Below are 21,657 nucleotides of genomic sequence, written 5' to 3' on the forward strand. Positions count from 1 at the left end.
ATCAGGGATTTTTGCATTTACTGAAAATATATGATAGTGGTAACTGCACTGCAAACTTGGTCCTCAACTTTCACTCTAACTTCCACTCTGAACTTTATCCTAGAAGTTTTAGATTGACAGGATTACTACAAAGATACTAGAGTTCCCATATACCCCACCCCCAGGTTATTTAATACTGCTTTATTCAGATTGCCTCCGTTTCTCCCTAATGTCCTATTTCTGTTCCAGAATCCCATTTCATTTATGTTACATTTAGTCATGTCTCCTTGGGCTTCTCCTGGGTGAGACAGCTTCTCAGATTTTTCTTGTTTTTCACAACCTTGAGTTTTGACTACTGGTTGGTTATTTTATAGTGTCTAGGGATGTCTGGCGTGTTTCTCAGGACTAGACTGGGGTTACGTGTTTTGAGGATGACTGCGGAGGCAAAGTTCCATTTTCATCACATCGAATCAAGGGTACATACCAGGAACATGACTTACTGCTGTTGGTGTGGACCTTAACCACCTGCTGGGGGTGTTTGGCAAGTTTCTGTACCTGTGAAGTTTCTTTCCCTCCCCTCTTGGCCATGCTGTGCTCTTTGGGACAAAGTCACTTCGCACAACCTGCAACTTACAGGGGTAAGAAGTTCAGTTCTACCTCTGAGGGTGGGGAATCTACAAAAGCCGGAATTCTTCTGCAGATTTGCCTCTTTCCTATTTTTTCAACCACTTATGTTAGCATGGACTCTGGGCATTTTATACTTTGGGTTATAATCCAATCCTATTTCATACTGTTGTTCTGACATACCCTCATCGCTGTGGGAATTTTTTTAAGCTGCTTCCTTACTTCCTAATACCGTAAGGTGCTCCAGGCTTGCTTTGGGTTATTTCCTACCTAGGTCCCAGAAACAGCCGTTTCTCTGAGCCCCAGTTCTTTTTACCAGAGAATGGTATTAGACACCAAAGTGCAGGCCCCAAGGTGTGCTGTTGCTAGTGGTTAAAAATCAACTAAGTGTTTTCTCTTTTAAAAAGGGAAAAAAGAAAGCTCAAAACCCAATTCTTGTTTTGTGTACCTTTCATAATAAAACTAGGATACACAAGTTACCTCTATATTGTCTTCAACCAATGATCTTGAAAAGGTAAAGTCAGTATGTTTGTGAAATAACCAGAAAAAAAAATCAGCATTCATGAATTATGCCTGCCTTTATACGTCTAATATTTTTAAAAACAAATTCCTCTCTTTTATCTTAAACAAAAGTAGGTATTGGTTCAGCGTGGGAGCTGGCTTTTAATTCACTGCCCTGATATAAAACAGGCCCTTTTAAATAGCTATGCGAAAGGAACTGACTGATTTTGCTCTTGTAGGGGAAAAAGGCAGGCACAACATGAATCTTTTAGGCACTTTTTATTTTCCAAAAAAAATTGTCGTTTATAGATATAAACATCTCATTCTCTCAAAAAATTCTACAACTATACAGCTGTTTGCTCCATTCTTTGCATAGGAAATGACCACAATACAAAAATAAGAGGGAAAAAGAAGCAAAACAGCAACCAATTTCTGCTTTTCATGTAGGTGTGTCTCCACGTATAAACATCTTGAAGCCTCTTACAAAATATTTACACCGTTTGTCGTCTATTTACACATGTTTTTTAAGAGCAACTTTTCTAACAAACAAAACTATAATTTATCAAGTTATGAAAATTTTCTAAAAAAATTTACTATATTACCACAAAATAAATAAAGATAAACAATATTTTAAAAACAAAATTAAAGTTTCATTTCAATTAAGACCCCTTTTGGCATTTCGCTTATTCATTCTGCCCTTTGGTTAACAGCGTCAGCATCACATAACTATTTTATATTGCATATATGTAGCACTTGCTTCCTTAAGTTTTCAACATGTCATGTATAATTAAAGGCAGACACTGAGTCAGTATTAACAGTAGATTAACTAAACTGCACTGTAATTTAGGTAAAATTACTGTGTCTCACTGTATATTACATGCAAAGTCCACATAGACTTGGCATCTAACCGACTGTCCAGCACGAGCAACCATCTCGATATATGAAAACTGCATCATAAATTCAACGTTCCTGTATGTGAAAACTACCTAAGTCCTTCTTTTTAAAAATGATACTGCTTAGCTTATTGTAAGAGGTTTAACTTTTGCAATATTGTAACTATCTTTAAGTTCTTGTGTTCAAAATTCATACAAAACGTCATTCATATTTAAAATAAACACTTCGATTTTAATCAGTGCGTGAAATCTGCTTTTGAAGTTCATTTGAATGATTATTATTTCTTCTCCCTAAAGAAATGAATTTGGCAAGGTGTGAAGAGGTATCTTACCACAAATTCTAAATGTAAATGCAGTCATGGTTATTTTCAAAAGAATTACGATTTTTCCCCCAAAAGAATCTTAGAAACGTGTAATAAACCTATAAAGCTGATTTGCATATTTACAAAATTTCATATAGCAAATATAGGCAACTCATATTAAAAAAAAAAGAAGACACATTTGTTCAATGGCTAATTGTGAATTGCCAGGGACACTGTGCACCTCTAAAGAATTATCGAGTATTGAAAAAAAACCCTCTGATATCAAGTAAAATCTTGACACACAATCCCATCTTCCTGTGCCTGCCAACCGACTTGTTTACTAAACACTGTCACATTAAACGGTGTTGCTTCAGTACAAACACTACAAACACACCCTGCACCCCCGGCCCCGCTGAGATGTGGCTGCCTGTCTGAGATGATGAGATCTGCTTGGGTGAAGCTGTGTACGTTACAGCAAGCATTCCAGGTTCTGAAAAGGACCAAACACTTTGGTATGAATACAATGTATTCCCTGTTTTCTCAAATATACAAAATATACATTTCCAGTTTTTTGTTTTTGATTCTTTTATATATATATATATATATATATATATATATATATATATATATAAAGCCTTAACATATATATATATATATATATATATAGAGTTAAGTTTGTAGTTTAAAATTTTGCCAAGTGAGCTGCTGGGCAGCGGTGGGCGATGCGTAGGCATGGTGGTGGCAGCAGTGTTGGCGGCTCAGTTCTGGTGCCTCTTCATGTGCAGGGCCAGGTGGTCAGAGCGGGAGAAGCTGCGGTTGCACACGCCACACTGGAAGGGTTTGGCCCCTGTGTGCTTGCGGTAGTGGCGGGTCAGCTCGTCCGAGCGTGCGAACCTCCAGTCGCAGCCCTCCCAGGTGCACTTGTACGGCTTCTCACCTGTGGCAATGGACCAAGAGGGCGAGGTGAGGGGGCAGCTCGCAAGACTGACACAGGTAGCACTACCTGCCTAGGGATGTCTTTAAAACTCAAGCTCCAAGTGGAGAGGGTGTGGATCCCATGATGAATTAAATAGATGCCCTCAAAGTCATCTAATGAACAGGGTCACGGTTTTGTAGAAGAGCAAGGAAACAGAAATAACAGTATATAAAGAGAAAAGCACTCTGTATGCTTTTTAAAGAATGGAAAAATGAACATTTTAAATGTGCAGGATGAATCAGTGCTTATTTTTTGTAGAGCTCTTGCATATATAAATCTATGAAACTGACTAGATGAGCTTGGGTGGCTTCATCACTACTGTGCGAATAGTTTCTACACCAACAAACCCAGTTGAATTCACGAAGCACTAACGGCTCAAAGATGGCCAAGGGAGGAAGAGCAAACCTGGGAACTACTCAAATCACCAGTACTGTGAATTTAATGGACCACGACTGAGCCCCTTTTCCTCAACAAATTGGTCCTAAATGTTACTAAATTAGCCACACTGAAACAGCCAGCACATAAGTCAGTTCGCTTGAACACGTGGCCTTTCCAAATGGTTATCAGGGCACACGCTCTTCGAAATTCACTCCAGGACAAACACACATTCACACTTTCAGACTGAAGCAAAACAAAGCTAGAAAAAGATTCAAGTTGAATGGTGTTAAGGCTTTATGCATTTGATGCTTAATAATTCCTTAACCAGATCAGAAAGTCTGGTAACTTCACTTGGGTAAAGTCATGAAACAACCATGATTCTAACATTTGCTAATATATGCATTCAATTCTTCTTTGTAAATGCATTGCACCAAGAAGATGATCAAAATTCATTCCATAAACGACCTGTTAAATGCATATTACACACAGGCACTGTCCTGAATACTTAGGATGTCCGAGTCACCAAGACAAAAATGCCTGACCTCATGGAGTTTATGTGCAAAAGACATTTTAAAAGCCTCTAATCTCAATCTTCCTGTTCTTTAACAACTCTCTTCACTTAGTGAATTGGTATCTGAGCCACTGTCCAGCCCCTGCAACTGGTATTATTATCAATGTTGTCTAAAGTTTGCTGGTTGCTAATCTTTCAAAACTATTCAGTGTTGGCAGCCCAGGAGGATTCTGCCTATGGTGGCACCCAAAGAAACCCCCAAAGCAAGTTTGGCAAAGGCCAGATTAGCTTCCAACTTCATGCAACTGCCTCAAATCATTGCATATATTTGATATACAAATAAAATTAGTATCACCTCTGGGAAAAAAAACTACTTAATATTTACAATTCATTTTTAACTCCCAGTTTTAGAATTAGTTAATCCTGTTTAACTAAGATCATGTATTCCTCTAAATCCCCAAACCTAAGAATCTCTCACTGAGCATTAACTAGTAGCTCCAGTATTTATGCTTAATTTTGTTGTAATTTTCTATGAATTTCTTTAAGATGAGAGTTGTGAGACACATTTGCATATTACAGTACTGCTGGCTTACTGCTGAGTTTTATATGGATATCACATTAAAACTCTAAAGAGCCAAACTCCTAAATTCCTTTAAAAAAGTGTTTTCTCCTGCAAGGGAAGAGCCTCAGAGTTGCTTTGAACACTGGTTACTTAGTACCACGAAGAAATTCAACTACCTTTCTGCCTGATTTACCAGGATCATATTCAGAAGTTGTAAGAATACACAACTGAGCCCAAATTTTAAAAGACAGTGTCCACATCAACTGAGGTTTCTACAGCTTGTGGTTATTTTATTTTTGCTGCCCTGATGACCTAAATTTATTTAGGACTCTGGCTCCTAAATAAAATCCCGTAAGGTCAAAAAAGAAAAGGCCAGAATAGCCCCTTGAATTTTATACCAATTACTTCCCAGGAGATTTCTCTTTCAACTCCTGTAATCTGCATCCCTGAGAAGACTCTTCTCTCTCCTTTTTGGCTCTGAACCAAGTCAGTTTTTTTGTTTTTGTGTTTTTTTTTTTTTTAAATTCTCTTTTTGGTGTCCATCACTCCACTCCATTTTAAAAATGCACACTTCAACTCCTGAAGTATTTTTTCCCCCCATAGTAAATTCTAAGAATTTAAGCTAATACACTTAAACCTTTTAAGTACCATAAAGAATAAACTTACAGTCACCAATAATGTTTAATGCACAGCAATGTTTTAAGACTGGTAGAAAATGTGGCTATCATTCTTACAGATGTAAATCAAACAGAAAGAAAACCCTAACTTTCTGCACAAGTGTTTGTTTTTGTTCCTTGTGAAAAATAAATCACAAACACAAACATGTTGGTTAAATACCCTACTGTCATTTAATGGAAAGAGTTATTTCTGATGTCTGAGGCAGGGAAAAAAATTTCCTAAAGGGCACCAATTTTAAAAGAAGTCATTCTAGTCTTTTGAATTGAATAATTAAATTGCAAGAGAACTGAATTTTCAGAGTTTATTTTAGAAACAAGGGACACTAGCCTCTTTTTGTTCACTGTTTTTATTGGCTATGAAGCAATAAACGGCATCAATACTTTTTAAGTTTATTTTACTGATTGGTTGAAAACCGGTAGCCATTTAAAGCTCCTAAAACATTTGGGTTTCACTCTGAATCTACGCACATCTATAGCTTATTCAGCCAAGAATACGACCAGTGTCTGGACGCTAGTTATGGGGCAGGGCTTTACCATAAAAGCAAGGACAACTGTGCCCCACTTGGGGCAGTTTCTGTGGGATTTGTTCAAGTGTCAACACGGCTCAAGTAAAACACTGTAGAGGAAGCTGGTACCCAATTTCTGGCCAAACAGCAGACTCCAGCCTTTCTTCCTCAGCCAGAAACACTATGCAGGGTACTTCTGGGAAACCAAACTAACTTCCTTTAAGTTATTTCAACAGGATAGAGCTTTCAAAAGTTTAATTGGATTTTTACAGAATCCCTTTCCAATACCACCAATTTAAAATATTTAGTTAAGCCCTTTCAACATCAACTGTATTTTTAAGTTCTCAAGATGTTAATGCGAAACTTTCCAAAGGCAAAAAAGAAGGAAAAAAGGGACAAATTTGGACAGTGTGAAAAACAAGCTTCAACTTTATCTCAAAACATGTACTTTCTCATCCTATTTTAAAATCACTAGCACTATTAGGAATCCCTAAGCTTATTTAAAAAACGTTAAGTTAAACATGCATATTGTCCATGCTGATACAGTCAGCTAATACATTTTATTAAAATGTTAAGCAGAAACATTACCAGTAGAAAGAGGGAGGGAGCAGACAGAAGCAGACACTGGGCTCCTAATCCAGAATCAGGTACTTATCAGTACTTCATTCAATGGTCACAAGAACTCTGTGAGTTAGGAACAAAACAAGCAGCTCCAGGATGAGAACCCTGGCCTGCCACTGTTCCTACACTGGCCGACTTCCCTCCTGCATTAGCAGGCACTAATACACTCCACATGAATGATTTAAGGAACACACAGATACTGTCCACATGTATTTAAAGATTCTAAAGCCACTTGTGAGGGTCAGTTAAGGACTAGCTTAATGGACTCAAGGCAGGGCTTCCACCCCAGACTGCAGGAAACCCACGGCACACCCTGGTTGAGCCAGCCCTCAGAGGAGCCTGGCTTTCCAGGACCCACGGAGCCCTAAGAACTGTTCTGCGCTGGGACTGACAATCCTCCACTATCATCTAACGACGGCTCTCTTTTACCCCAGACTAAGTGAACCTCAGTGGGTTAGCAGAACATGTTTGTCAAGTGTCTGGAAAGTCTTTAGTGATGAACTAAACAATTATCTATTTTTTCCCTCTGATGAATAGATTAAATGACTTCTGAGTCTACTATAATAGAGCAGGAAAAGTTTCTCTGCTCTGCTGAACACTCTCAATAGACTCAGAGCAAGGCCTTTGCCTAGAATGTTCTACATAGATGCTTCTAACGACAACAACAGAAAAATCATAGATGGAAATAGTCATCTTACAATAGTTACTTTAGGTAACTTTTTCAAAGTTTATTACAGCAAATGTGCACATCTGGCTTCCTTCCTCATGGCTAAACGATAGAGTTAATCAATTATATCAGAGGCCAAAAATCATCAGAATTAAAGTCAGTATTTAGTAAAGGAGGGTGTAATTTGTACTAAATGACTATACTAAGTGACTTGCAAAACACCACAAATAAGACTCGGCCTCTGGTCTCAAAGAGCTTAAAATCTACATTCTATTCTGACAACGAAAACAATGCAAACTGTTAAAGTGGAATAAATTATTTCAATAGTCAGCCCTTAATTCTTAGAATTTATGTGTCCTTGAAGCTCAAAATGAGCTCTTATTTCAGGAAAATATTTTCATGCAATTGAATAATAATTAGATCTTTTCCCATCATTAGAGACATGGAATTTGGAGTCTGCAACAGTATATATTCTAATAAAAGGTTTAAAAAAATAGGAAGCATTAATACCAAGATGAAAAAAAAATCATGGGGAAATGAATTTTTAACTTAAAAAACAGATAAAGTAGGATGATTCTGGCTCATTAATTCATACTTTTATATATCCATGCCAGTAATTTTCCATTAGAAAAATCTTTTTATTAAAGGTCACTGAAGCACATCTCCTACCCCTGGCAACAGAAGGGCAGGCAGCTCATTTTAAAGATTTGTAGTATTAGTATTTGCAAAATGCATCTAGTGTTTAGATAGAGTATCCCTGTCAATAATGTGCCCACATTAAGGAAACTAATTAAAAGGATACATTAAGAAACTCCTTTCTTTCTCCCTGTTGGTCAATTCGTGTTTATCCCTTTCTTTGAAATCTGACTCACTTGATTCCTTCCAGAAAGCCTCAGAACCGTCCGAGAGAGATCATACCACTTCCCTGTATCCCCATCATCTCTTAACTCTGCTCTGAATGACTGACTTGCGCTTGCATAAATACTGCTGAGGGAAGGCTCAAATAGCTGTCTTGTAACTTAACAAGCTTTGAAAGTTCCTCAGAGGCAGGGACGGTCTTCCATTTCAGCTCTATTGCCACATTTCTCCTCACGCACCTTTGGAACAATTGCATTTGGCCCAGGTCTGACAGACTTGGGACTTCTCACTAAGGAAAAGGAGGGAAGGTCTCGTGTGCTTCTAAGATACTGTCTCTTTTTCCCATGGCCCCACCTGCACCAGGGCTTTATCTGGTTCTGTTCTGCGAGGACCACTGAGCCTAACAGTCTGACTAAATGTACACTGAGCTGAGTGGGAACCAGGCTTTCAGAGCCTCTGCAGATGGACTTGTTTGGATCCACTGATTATCCATCCTGAAGCTGTACCAGGATAAGTAAATTCTATGTAAATGAGTTTACTTTTCTAGAATTGGACTGGATGTGATGAACACCAAGCAGTTCTGGAGCCCCTGGTGCTGGCCAAAGGCAACGAGGGAACTGCCGGGGCCAGAGGGCAGAGATGTGCCTGACCTAAAGGGGCCGGTGCGGGCTGCTCAAGGGCGCCAGTCCCTGGCCAGGGACCACCCACCACCTCCAGGCGCCCAAACTCCTCTGCTGCTTCTCCTGGGGGCTCTGGATGAAAACCCCAAGAACCATCCACTATGGTTCAGTGTTAACGAGATACCTACTCTTGAGTCTCCAGACAAAAAGACAACATTCAGATTCACTTTCTTGTCATAAAGCCCAAGCTAAATTTTTTTTTAGAAAGTCAAGTCTTGGTGAAATGCTTTACCTTTTTTTTTTAATCAAAATGGAAAAACTCTTTTGTATTCACTTTTCTGGCACTGCATGAGAACTAGGTATCCTTCCCATTAATTTGCACTCGATGTGGTTGCCTGGACCAGGAGACCCCCTCTCACCTCTTAACGGTTTGAACTTACAAAGTAGGCAAAAATGGATTCTTCTGCCCAGAAGTCTTTTCATGAAAGTTCCCTATGGTGCACTTCTAAGACGGTAACTCACCCTTCATCAGACTTGTTAGAGATCCTTGAACATTAATAATACAGGCTGACAGAATAAGAATGCTGCTACAGAGATACTTCTACTAAAGTAGGACATTACTTTGTTTCTAATCTTTCACCAGAAAAGATGTAGGGCACGAAGTAAACAGCTACTGCGTTCTATAGAACTAAAAATACCTGCCAAAGTGAAAGCATTTGATGATTAAATTATTGTGCCCCCCCCCCTTTTTAAAAAAAGAAAAGCACTGCTCTACTCTCTAACTTCATATAATTGTTTCTCTCTCAACTTCAGTAATTCTATTTAATCCACTTGTGAGCTATCTTGGCCCACTGGTTTATAAAAACAAAAGGGAAGAAGAGATTCTCTTTGGAGAGGATCAGTCAAAAATATTTGCTTAATCCAATTCTACTTCTTAACCTTCGATAAGCTTATCATCTCAAACCAAAGTTTAATCAATTCCCTATGTAAATGTTTCTTCTGATGAAAGGACAAGTCCTAGAAGCACCGTTTAGTTTAATCTTTCCAGTGAGTCATTAAAAAGAAATTGTTTCTAAGCTTTCATGCTCATAAATACCTTTCCGAGGGTCTGAACCAACAAATCTCTTTAAGCTGATCTAATATATATAATTATATATTATATTTAAATACATATTTTTTTACATTAACTTGAAATTGTCAATATAAAATCAATTTCAAAGCTGCAAATGAAAATAATTTAAGAATGTTGAACTAGTAACATCCAACACAGGCTAAATGTGATACTTTTTCCTGTAGTTTTCAAGCACAGACTCAAAACATCACTGAGTATTAAATAATTTCATCCTGCAAAACTTTCACCTCTACCAATCACACAGGTTACACATTTAACCAATATTGATCTGTAGATCCAAACTGCATGATCTCCACTGATGCTGATTTTAGCTCTAAATAATTTTCCAAGGAAATGAAGTCCTTCCTATATTTTAAGTGTTTCACTACTTCGCACAGTTCCACTAAAAACGGATTAACTCATATTTAGAACATTCTGAATGTCTTCTTTTTGTGGGAAAGTGCTACAAATAAAAAAATCTATACCTAATATATTCCATGAATAAGTGCAGAGCAAAGAACTAGATAGGAATTTATACCTAAGGATTTCTTAGTCCCCAAATTGAAACTAGAATCAATGCTTAGCAATAAATCTCTAGCAGTAACATTTTAACATAAATGTCATCAGAAAATAAAGTGTTCTACACAGGGAGTGAGGCAGAACAGGGGAATTTACCCCTTTACAAGTAGGCTTGGGCTAGGCATCTTTCCAAGACTTACTGTAGAATTCTTTCTTAAACAAGGAATCCCAGATACACCTTCCTCACTGGCAGATGCTACAGCCCCACCATTCACTTTGTGTTGGCCTGTTATTTGTATGTTTCCATTTTCTTTTGTGGGAGGTTCCCAATTGTCCTTTTCTTGTCAACCCCTGGCAGGCCATCTGGAGATAATCTAGTACACAGGTACCAGCCCGTGCACAGGGTCTGGGTCTCAGGGATACTGGAACTGAGGGTGTGTGCTGCTCAGACTCTGCACAGCTGCTCATTTTCTGCCCTGCTCCAAACAGCCGGGACTGAGAGACGATCTTAAAACGTTACCATACCCAATTTTCCCAGCTGCTTTAGCATATATATACTCTACGGTTAAGTGCAGAGCCACACATATGACTAAAACCACTCAGATTTCAAACATCTGTATGGAGTTCACTATTTATTTTTTCAGACCTCTTTCTTTGGAAAGTACTTTTTACTGAAGTGTAAAAAGCAGCATGTCAACTTACGGTACTCTGAGGCATACCAAGAAACCAGTATCAGATGATAAGAAAGTTTTTCAATTTCTTGTAAATTTTTTTTTGGTATATATAGTCTTAATTCTTTTTCTATTGCATTTGACTTCTTTTGGCCCCAAGCCTATGATCAGAAGTTATTTTAAATCCTCACTATGAAATTAAAGATGCTGGTTGCAGTAGATTATTCCATTAGATTCATGAATCAGTTTAACAGTCACTTTGATTTGTCAGGGCAAAATGGTACATGAATCTTTTGTTTTAAGGTGCTTGGGAGCTTTTAAAAGATGGCAAGGGGTATGGCCCCTTGTACACATCATGGGGCTGATGCAATTTCTGTAGAATGTTCACAATTAAACGTTATTAAAAGTACAACTATTTTTATTTAGAAATACACATTTCTTGACACTGTTGCCTAGAAGTAGCTATAATTATTTCTGACTAGAGGCATGACATGCATACACACACTACAAACAACACACACAAGCACCCACACACCTATAAGGGATACCTCTACAGGCCTGTAACTATGTTACCATATGTATATAAAGACATAAGTGAAGTTCAATTTTTCCTAGAATATATGCAACACCCATTTCAGGTATTTTGTTGACCATACAAATATAAAACTTTGTATCATTTGTATATTCTTTCTGAATAAAGAAATCAAAGTGTATGAACTTAGAAAAAGTTGAATGCTATGAGACTTATGATTTAAGAAATTGATTATTTTCTACTTTCATACCATTTTTTTTTAAAAAGTCTTGTTTTCGAAAGACTATTTCCTTACGTTCAATTTGCAAGTCAAGTCAAGCAGCATTTACAATCTAAAAATCCAGAATAAGCAATTAAATAGAACTCAGCCGTAGGTTGTCTCAATTGCTTAAATCATTTTTAAAACATAAGGTAACTTGACATTTTTAAGCAATTACAATTATATTTCAAAGAAATCCTAGGGTGCTTCACATTCTGCCTACAAAATGACAATGATTTAAAGAGTAATTTTTTCATATCAAATCCAGGATCAACATTCCCATATAAATTGTTGTGAAAGTCCCCTAATCAACTGCCGAGGTGGAGGTGGGGAGAGGGAGCGACAAAGAAAACAAAAAAGCTATTACATGAGAAGTTATTTAGAAATACCTGGGCCTTAAAAGGGAGAAGGAGAAAAAAAAAAAAAGAAACTCTGCTGGCTTCAGATACATTCATTTAAAAACAACAGGTGGGGTGGGGAGGATGCAGCGAGAGAGCCCAGGTAATTTTAAAAGGCATTGTCTAGAAACTAGAAATGAGGAGAAAACAACCTCAATACTCTATGATTACCCAAGAACGGGTTTAGCCAGATGAGCAAGTCTGCTGCAAACCCTCCCCAAGGCACCTGAAAGACTATCAAACAAAACTTTATTAAACTGGATTACAGGGTCTCGCTCATTCGAGGTTGATGGCCACGCATTTATGATTAGGTGAAAAAGTCGATGCAGGGGATCCAAACTAGACCGAGGTCCTCGTTTTGGCTTGTTTGTTTTATTAGCACAAGCATTGTTAAGACAACCCACTATTAGATTTCTTTGCCAGCAGGTCAAGTTCCAGAATCCCAGGTCCAAGCATTCAGAGCACTAAACCCCGACGGGGGTTGCGAGGCCACTCAGATATGCTCTGACTGTGTCCCTGTAATAAGCAGTTGATTACATCGTTATATGGAATTGCACGCCTCTTTTATTAGGGGACTTTAACCTCAGGAGAAACGTGTTTCCTCCAACCTATCTCCCGTTTCAAGGACTTCCAAAGAAGGAAAAAAAGCAATAGTTCTGAAGTTATTTCCTCTTCCCCTGAATCAGACTTCAGGTAAAAGCCCACTTTCGACGTTCCCTTCCTTACTATAAGGTACATTCTGTAAAAGGACAGTTTAGTATTTCTAGGTGGAATGTTTTCATGGCCTTGTCATTTATATTTTGAAAACTTCAGATTGAGTTTTATATGCTTAATGGATCTCTGTTTAACCATAAATATAACCTCTGCTGTGAGCTGCTTAGGTAGGATCTCTCCTTTTATATCACCAATTTGTCTCTATCTAAAGACTTCAGGCCCAAACAACCCATTCACTTTGCTGGTGACTACAGATGTCTTTTCTTTAAAAGCAATTTCTCAGAACACCCTGGAATCTACCACACTGTCGCCAACACTATTTGGATTTTAATAAGTAGTGCTTGTCACTGGGGTATCAAGCAATACTTCCTAACATGCACGCACAGTGTCTGCGTCCATCTTCTATCTCAGCACTGACCTTTGTTCAAAGGCTTTTACTTTTTAATGCAGCAGTTAGAGATAACTACTTCATTTATCAAAACTCAATTTCCATAGTAACATCTAGCCTGGGGAGATTCAAGTCCTCGCACTAATCCAACAGCCCATTCAAAGGAACAGTTGAATACTTCGGTTTCCATAGCAATGATGGAATAAAACATTTTGCTAGGTCATTGCTTTTATTAGCAAACTTATTCTTTGAACTTTAAGTTAAGGCTGCATTTGCTGGGAGGGGAAAAAAAAAAAAACAACACAACCACTTTCCGTAGGTTCTTTCCTTTAGGGCTGTCCTTTTAAGAAAATCGCAAATAGTAACCGTACTTGCAAAGTCTTTGGGTATTTGGGGGTTTTTATGGCATGCCCTCTAGTCTAATCACCCTAAAATGGGTTCTGATGTCAAGTCTTAAAATTTAAAAAGCATATTAAAAGGATTGTATGCATCTGACAAAGTACCTATTTATAAAATTACAGGGGCTCAACATTTTAAATACGGAGATACAAGGTGGAATAAGGATAAAATCTCTGGCTCTGGCGTGTATAAGATATGGGCTGGGTAGGGTTGGGTGGAGAGTAACTTTTAAACCACGACCCCAACATTGCCTAATTTTACCACTCTGCAATTTCCACGCAAGCACAGAAAACATGCTAAACACAGGTACAGGTGAAACTAAACATACTGTACTGAGCATGCCAAATGGAGAGGAATGCAGTGTTTGATATAATTTTATAGAAGCCAACTGATTTGTTACAGAGGGAGAAAACGAGTTACATTTTTTTTTCCTTCAAGACAGGAATAGCAGCGCCATTAAGGTTTTAAAATCCATTAGTAAACATCGCTGTTTGTGTTTTGGGGCAATTAATTCTACGTAGGGTGACAGGACAAGGCCTTAGTGAGAGAACATCGGCCTTCCTGGAACCAGACTTTTTTCTCTGAACTGAATTTTGAGCCCAGCCTGTGCTGAAATGGTAGGCCATTAAAAAATAAAAGTTGACAGAAGAAAGAAGAGATCAAACACGTGCTGGCTTTTAAAAGGATGAATACCACTTATACTATTTACACAACTCCCAGAATTAACAAGAAAATTACATACCAGTATGAGTCCTCAGGTGAGCTTTTAAATGAGAAGACTTTGTATAAACTTTGGTGCAGCCTGAAACGAAGAAGAAACACCTTGTCATTCTGGAGATCCTTTTGAAATCTTTACATTGGATGATTCAGTGTTTAAAATCTGGCTTTAAAGCAGAAATCTCTCAGGCAAGATGAGATATTTGAAGCTTCAGTTTTAAGAGCTGTAAAGAGTACTCCCCTATTACCTTATTAAAGGTATAAAGTGATTTGCTTTATGTATCACTTGAGCAGAAAGAGCAGAGACAATTGAGCCAAGCTACACATGGGAAATTTGTGTTTATACCAGAAGGTGCTTTATGCTAGTAACACATACTTCAGTGATTTAAAAAATGTTAATGGCTCTCGAGCTGACAATGTCAAACCATTATCTGAGATGACTGCAATTTTCTGTACTCCTACATTTCTTGTTTTCATTTTTTCATTTCATATGTCATGCCATATCACGTACCAGTCAATAAATTATACCCTGTATTAATCATAAACTAGCTGATGCCAGCAACTGGTAGATACATTCATTACCATCATCAATTTATATTTTGGGTCACGTATCTTGTTCAAGAACGGGTGCTCGTACGCTACCAGAACTATCCTTGAAATCTACTCTGTAGGTAGTTATGTAATCTCTTTTTGGGGTACTTAGAATTAAAAACTCCTATGTAGATTGTCACAGGGAACAAAGTCAATGGAGCCAAACGCTAATGTATTTAAATATCAAAGAGAAAAAAGTCCAGAGTTACTTTTTTCCAGAATATCTCAGCTGCTTTAACACATCAAATAAGCAATAGGTAACTGAATGGTCACAGACTGGGATGTGCAGAGAACAAAGTAGGGGAATTTTTTTTGTTGTTTTTAACTGTCAAGCCCTAGTTTCCTGCGTAAATTTAAAACCTGAGGTTGCAAAAGGCATGCACTCAGAGACAAACACTAAATACACGTATTGATATTCCAACCAGGGAGGACCACGTACCCGGGTAATCGCAGTAGTGGATGCGTCGTTTCTCCAAATCGGGGTTACTTCTCCTATTGTACCTGACAGGCTGGATGTTCTGCGAATTAACTGGCAGGGTGGCGGGTAAATTTGGATTATGAATTGCCAGTTTAGAAGCAATTGTAGCAGCATAGGATGGAGGTGGGGTGAGATTCTGGAGCATCTCTGCTTGTCTATCTGGGCTTCCAGGCTCTGAACTTGGTGGTGACGGGGGGAAGTAAGTGGCCTGCTGGGGAAGAAACTGACTTGGCATTGTGTATGTGCAAGGGGGCATGCTCTGGAATTGCTTCATCGCAGTCTGTGGGACGGCAGAGGTGTGGGTGTTCAGGCCCGCCATGGCGGCTGACATAGAAACATTCAGCGTGTCCATCACTGCCGTCTGGTTTGTAGAACTGGGCATATCTAGATCCGGTGTATTCAGGAGCTGGTACAGGTGGCCCTGCTGGGGAGGGACAGAAAGATGAAGATCGGGTGTAGGAAGTTCTTGTTTGATGAAAATGTTGTTCACCTCTGGAGCTGTGGTCTGGTGGGAGCTGAATATACTGGTGAACTCGGGGAGGGCTTGGGTTGGGGCCGGAGGAGGGGCAGTCGTTTCACTCTGGTGGCTGAAAATGGTAACAGGTTCTGTCTTGATGTGTGTTACGCACGGTCTCTGGGATTTGTAGAGGCCAGTTCTCAGGTGAGTGATATCAGGGAGGAAGACATTCATGTTGATACTGTAAGGTAACCCCTCGCTGTCAGTGAAGAACTGGTCTACGACTGAGGCACTGTCTCGTCTATACTTTTTATGCTCTGGAATTATAGACACTGGAGGAAGCTGAGGTGCCAGATACTTCTCCATTTCACATCTTGTCTAAAAAAGAAGAGACACAAACATGTATAATCCACCCAATTCATCATCTCAGGAAGGACAAACTGTGCTTACTAAAAGTTCCCCCAACAATCCCTGTGAAAAGTACTAGGGTGAACTCCTAAGTGTTGCTTATAAACATATCAGGTTTATTTGTCAATTGTGTAACACAACCAGTTCACCGAAAACCTTACGAAACTTTGTATAACAAGCACTTGGTAAAATAGCTTACGATCAACCTCGGACAAAAAGTGAAAGAGACAAATCAAGGGGAAAAAAGGGAAGCAAACAGAAAAAAATATTCCTTTCTGATGCAATAATAAAGTATACTTCATTATCACTCACATACAAGCAGCAGTCCCTGCCCCATTGCAGCTAAGTTTGCAACTGAAATACAGCACTGTAATACTGCCAAAAGACCTCAATTCCGTTCATGTCCTATACATAAGTTAAATGTGTTTTAAGAAAAAAAAAAAAAGAAAGAAACCTTAAAAATAATATTGGAAAGTTTTTTTTTTTTTTGCTTGGATAGACATTGCTGAAATATTTAATATAAAACATATTCCTTGGCTATTTCAGTGCCTTTTCCAGTTTATAGTTCAACGGAAACAGTATCTTGAGCAAAACATAGTATCCCCTGAAAAGAACAATTTCACATTCACCATTTGATCTAAATGTTGATTTTAATCAACAGATTCTGTAATTGGTTAATATGATAATGAAATGTTCCTATTCATATCCCTATCTAAAACAGATCTTTAATTACCTAGGGGAAAACCATTCCCTTGGTAGAGTGGTGCTAAGGGGCCCGTGGGTGGGGAGAGGCTGGTATCGCCAGCACAGTCATCAGCAAAACATCTATCGTGTCCTCCTCAGTGGGTCAATGCTACATTCCCCCTCACTCTGTAAAAAGCTCAGTCATCCCTGAGTCTCCGTGTCTTCCCAAGTAGAAAACTGACAAATAACCAAATCGTTTTCAAATGAAGATTTTTTTTTTAAGAACATAATTCAGTTTGTAACTAGTCTTTCCGGTCTTTTTGTGGCTATCTTCTTTCCTAATACAACATAAACTTTTAAAAAACCTTAACATTGAAAGAAAATTTCAAAAGAAAAACAAAAAACCCAACTAGATGCTCATAGAACTATTAACCTTGGCATCCTCACCAGTGAATAATACAGCCATTTTTTTGCTACTTCTTAATTTCAAAAGTGTTTCCTTTCGGACCTGGTATCATGGATACAGACCGGGTTTCCTCATAGACACGGATTTAAAAATAAAATTTAACGCTCTAGTCCTGAGTCACATCTCTGACAAATGCCACTGCCCTTTCACAGCACGGCGACACTCGCAGACCCCCCGGAGTAGGAGGGTAGCAAATACACAGTATACCATGGGGCTATTAAATGGAGCGTCTTGAAATAAACCGAACTAAACCCTTTCGTGCACTTCGCTCCCATGGTGGTTAGTGGTTGCTGATTTTAGCTCTTCCAGCTGTTTGCATGTGGGTATGTTTCCAATTTTTTTTTTCCTTGGGACAGGCTAAAAGTCCCGGGAAGTTTTTTCTGGGCTATATGACTCCCTGCGTGGGCGAAAGAAACAGGCGGTTGCTCTAATTCGGCTGCCGGGCAAGTGTAAAAGCCAACTGCCAGCTTTCAACGCGGCTCCGGGAGGAAATTTACGCGCACATGAAGAAAACAACACCACCCCCCACCCCGATCTTTTTTTGTCTTTCTTTTTAAGGAAAAATAAGAGCTCCAATATCACCTTAGCCTTTCTAACTCCCGTTTCCCAAAGGCAGCCCACGATCGCGTCTAAAGCAGGTTGAGCCAAGACGTAGGAAACTAACACCCCAAGGGGCCTCCCTCCAGCACCCCGACTTGTGTTTCCACCGAACCCGAGACCAGGTGAGACAGGGAGGTGGGTGGGACCTCCAGGGCCAGGGCAGCGGGAAAGTGGGGATTAAGGCGACACGGGGAACTGAAGTCAATCCGGGCGGGAGGTACGAGGTTTCATCCCCCAAATGAAAGAAAAACAACTAAGGTGCGTGTGAGCACCAGTTCCCTCCTTAACCATTCCCGGGCACGGCCAACAGGGCAGATTCCTCTGGGACCCCCTTCTTCGGTTCCCCCCACCTTCTCCCGGAGAAATGCGAGTGTCCAGGCCAGGAGGGCAGGGCGGGGCTGCCCCCGGCCTCAGTTCGCCCCGACGAGCGCCCCAGCCTGGAGCGGCCCCTGTCGCCCGCGCGTCGCAGCGGCGGGACACGCCCGAGCCCCGGGAGGGAGGAGGAGGGAGGGAAGCTGCTCTCCCTACCTGGACCAGCTCCTCGGCGGGCAGCCGCGGGCCCGCAGCGGGCGGCGGCGCGGGCTGCGGCGGCTGCGGCGGCGCCGGCTGCGCCTGCGGGTGGTGGTGCGGGTGCTTCAGTTCGTCTCCAGGGAAGAGCGCCGCGTCGCGGGACGGGTTCGCGGCGCCCAGCACAGGCTTGAGCTGTGCGAACACAGGCTCGTCCTGCGGGGCCGGCGGCTGGGGCACGGGTCCCAGGCGGGCGCTCATGGTCAGCACCCGCGTAGCCATGGGCACTCGGTGGGGGGCGGCTCCGGGCGCGGGGCGCGGGTCGAACGCGCTTCCCTCGTCGCCCACGCTGGCTCCGACCGGCGAGATCGGAGCGGGGCGGCGGGCGGAGAAGGGGAGGCTCCGGGCAGACCCCTCAGCCAACCGCAGACGCGGTTTTCGAAGGCGCGCACGAAAAGCCAAACTCTTCCGCTCCGCCACGCGTAAACGCCGACGTCCTCCGGGAGGCCACTTTCTCCCGCCCCGCCCCGCCGCGCTCCCTTGCTCCCCGGAGCCCGCTCCCGCCACTGCCCGTCTCCGCGAGCGGACTGCGAGCGCGCGTACCTGCCCCACGACTACTGACACTTGACGCCCGCCTCTATTTCACCCAACTCCGAGTGGGCGGGGCCTGCCAGCCAGACTGGCAGCGCTCCGGCGAATCCCGAGGCCCCGAGGCCGGCGGGGCCGGAGCGGCTAAGCCTATGAGAAGGAAGAAACTCGCCCAGGGCCCCGCCTCCGTGGGGCGGACCGCACCCCTCTCGGGCCACGAGCTTCGCGCGCAGGGCGGCCGCGCAGTTTGTACACAAGTTCTCTGACAGATTGGGCTGGCTGGGCCGGGGGCGGAGGGAAAGAGAGAAGCGGATGGAATCTGGGGAAGAGAGGGAATTCGGGTGGAGACGTGGAGGGAAATCTCTTCGGACTGTTCTCTGCCAGGATTAAGGAGAGAGTTCTGGACGTCTTAGGTGTTGTGCAAGGACCTGAAATTCAAAAGCTGAAACCCAGAAGGCAGCTAGGTGGGGCGCTAAGAGTTTGGAGAGATTTGTTTAATGAGTGTGTATTTTTAAATATATGAAATGTTCTTTTCTTTAGCGGAAAACTAGGGGCAGTGTGATAAACAAATTTAAAAACAGATCTGGCCTTTCCGTATCTTCAAGCGGTGAATATATCCATTTAGCAAAGCAAATTTGGAATGTCCTGAATAAAAGGTTTAATGGCAAGTATTTTTCTAAGTCCTTGCTTAAAAGCTCGTGTCTGTCCTACAATATTTAAATGGGCAGAAGTTTTCACACACATTTCGACCTTGTATCCTGGGGGTGGGGGGATGGGCCATATGAATTCGAAAGTTTTTTTAATATTTACACTGTTGATTCTAGCTGAAGCATGCAATCTAATTTAAGCACTAACGACTAGATGAAATGTATTTAAATAGACATTACATCTTTGACTTATTTTTTGCTACCACTGTGTGTTCAAAAAATGGAGGTTAATATTTACAGAACAGATACGTAGCACATTCACCTTACTCCGTGGCACCTCCTCCTACGAAAAGCCAACCAAAGAAGCCTCAAACTCTAGACACAGAGCAGTTCTGAAAACTGGGAATCTATAAATTTGAAGGAAAGTTGTAGCCAAAATGTATCACCGTCCATTTACTATGTTATAATAGGAAGGTGAATTTTTGCCAGCAATCACCTAAGGAAACCACTTTCTTTAATCCTGAGTTCTTGTACATGATTTTTATCTGGCCTATTGTGAAGCCATAATAATAAACTACAATAAAAATGCCTGGAATATTACTACATATGTACCTATGTTGACAGCACACTGTACCATTAGACATTTTTCCACATACAACATCACTTCACAGTAAAACAGCTTTTAAAAGAGTTCTTAGAAAAGTGTTCTCTTAAAGAGTGACTCCTTCAAAGATAGGGATCTCGTTTCAGTGTGTAGATTTTAAAAATTAATATACACCATAAAGTGTTAGAGGTATTTATTATTAGAAAACATAAAATTATGCTAGAAAATATATTTTTTCTCCTTTTCATTCCTTTCTTGTTAATGATTCGTTTTTATAGCTGTGATCACTGCTTTCAGGGAATAGTTGACGACTACTTCCATGTTATCAAAATATTATTTAATGTGTTTTTTTGGCAAACTTTTTTCTAACCAAACAATTCCATACTACTCACCTTCACCTTTAAAAAGCTATTCTTTCACTAATAATATTGAACCCAATTATGTAATTAAATAATTCAGAAACAGATTACAAAATTGGTATGGGACTTAATATAACTTCTTAAAAAATTAAATCTTGAAAGATTTTTAGTATTTAAAGCTAATAACATGATCAAACCTGAGTGATATCTATGACTTTTGTGTTCTTTTTGACTTTCAATCTAACTTCGATTTAATACGATTTGGTATCTATTTGTATTTAAATGTGTTTTTAAGCCTATTAAGACCTTTCCTTTTGTCTTTTTTTTAACCACTGTGTCGGTGGCCTGTTGTTTCAACCTCAGTTCTCACTGCAATAAAATCCAGTTATTTTACTAGAAATGTTCCTATATTTCACATCACTTTTAACATGCTTTCACTTCTAAAAACTTTACCAATGCAAAAAAAAAGCTATTTGATAAATATTAATAAAATATTTTTATAGTCCTTTAAATTTCTGTTCATATTTCCACTTTCCTTAATGAATATAGACATGAACAAACCTAGCCATGGTTGGGCTCGAAACATATTTACAACAGAAAAGCTGGATACAATCTTTTTTTTTCTTTTGCTCAAATACAGCAGCATTTAGTTCAATTTCATTTCTGACATAAGGATTCAAGAAATAGGGCTGCCACATTTAAGTAATGGTTTCTCTAAAATGCCAGCCCTGCAGTCTCACAGAAAATGACTAGCTTAGCCCTGGACAATAGTAAGGAAATTGGAAAGTAATCTTTTTCTAAGACATTTGCCATGCAGTTCTGAACACAGAAAGAACACATTCAACCAAACCTACTTGCTGTTGCTGTTAACACAAATGCCCAGAC

At 40.2% G+C, this 21,657-nt stretch overlaps 1 protein-coding gene across 2 annotated transcripts; it reads right to left on the bottom strand.

Annotated features, from left to right (window-relative positions):
- Positions 1-1,366: 1,366 nt before the first annotated feature.
- On the bottom strand, positions 1,367-19,181 carry KLF5 (Kruppel like factor 5). 2 transcript variants are annotated; one of them, XR_004325962.1, is made up of 5 exons: positions 18,596-19,181; positions 15,414-16,287; positions 14,409-14,468; positions 2,965-3,236; positions 1,367-2,899 (listed from the first exon to the last, which is right to left on the bottom strand). XR_004325962.1 is itself a non-coding variant. In XM_032496880.1 (4 exons), exons 1-4 carry the CDS (start codon positions 18,854-18,856, stop codon positions 3,058-3,060), a joined length of 1,374 nt encoding a protein of 457 aa, XP_032352771.1. In that variant the 5' UTR covers positions 18,857-19,181; the 3' UTR covers positions 1,369-3,057. The 2 variants fall into 2 exon arrangements, 1 of the variants encoding a protein (XP_032352771.1); XM_032496880.1 differs by having other exon boundaries at positions 1,369-3,236.
- Between the last annotated feature and the right edge of the window lie 2,476 nt (positions 19,182-21,657).

The sequence above is a fragment of the Camelus ferus genome, chromosome 14 (genome assembly GCF_009834535.1).
Source record: "Camelus ferus isolate YT-003-E chromosome 14, BCGSAC_Cfer_1.0, whole genome shotgun sequence".
In the NCBI taxonomy this organism is placed as follows: domain Eukaryota; kingdom Metazoa; phylum Chordata; class Mammalia; order Artiodactyla; family Camelidae; genus Camelus; species Camelus ferus.

Excerpts from the sequence above, each read along its gene's own strand:
- KLF5 (XM_032496880.1), bottom strand. The coding sequence starts at position 18,856 with ATGGCTACGCGGGTGCTGACCATGAGCGCCCGCCTGGGACCCGTGCCC. Across the intron at positions 16,288-18,595 it reads CCGCCGAGGAGCTGGTCCAG|ACAAGATGTGAAATGGAGAA; the intron begins GTAGGGAGAGCA and ends CTTCTTTTTTAG. Across the intron at positions 14,469-15,413 it reads CCACTACTGCGATTACCCGG|GCTGCACCAAAGTTTATACA; the intron begins GTACGTGGTCCT and ends TCTTCGTTTCAG.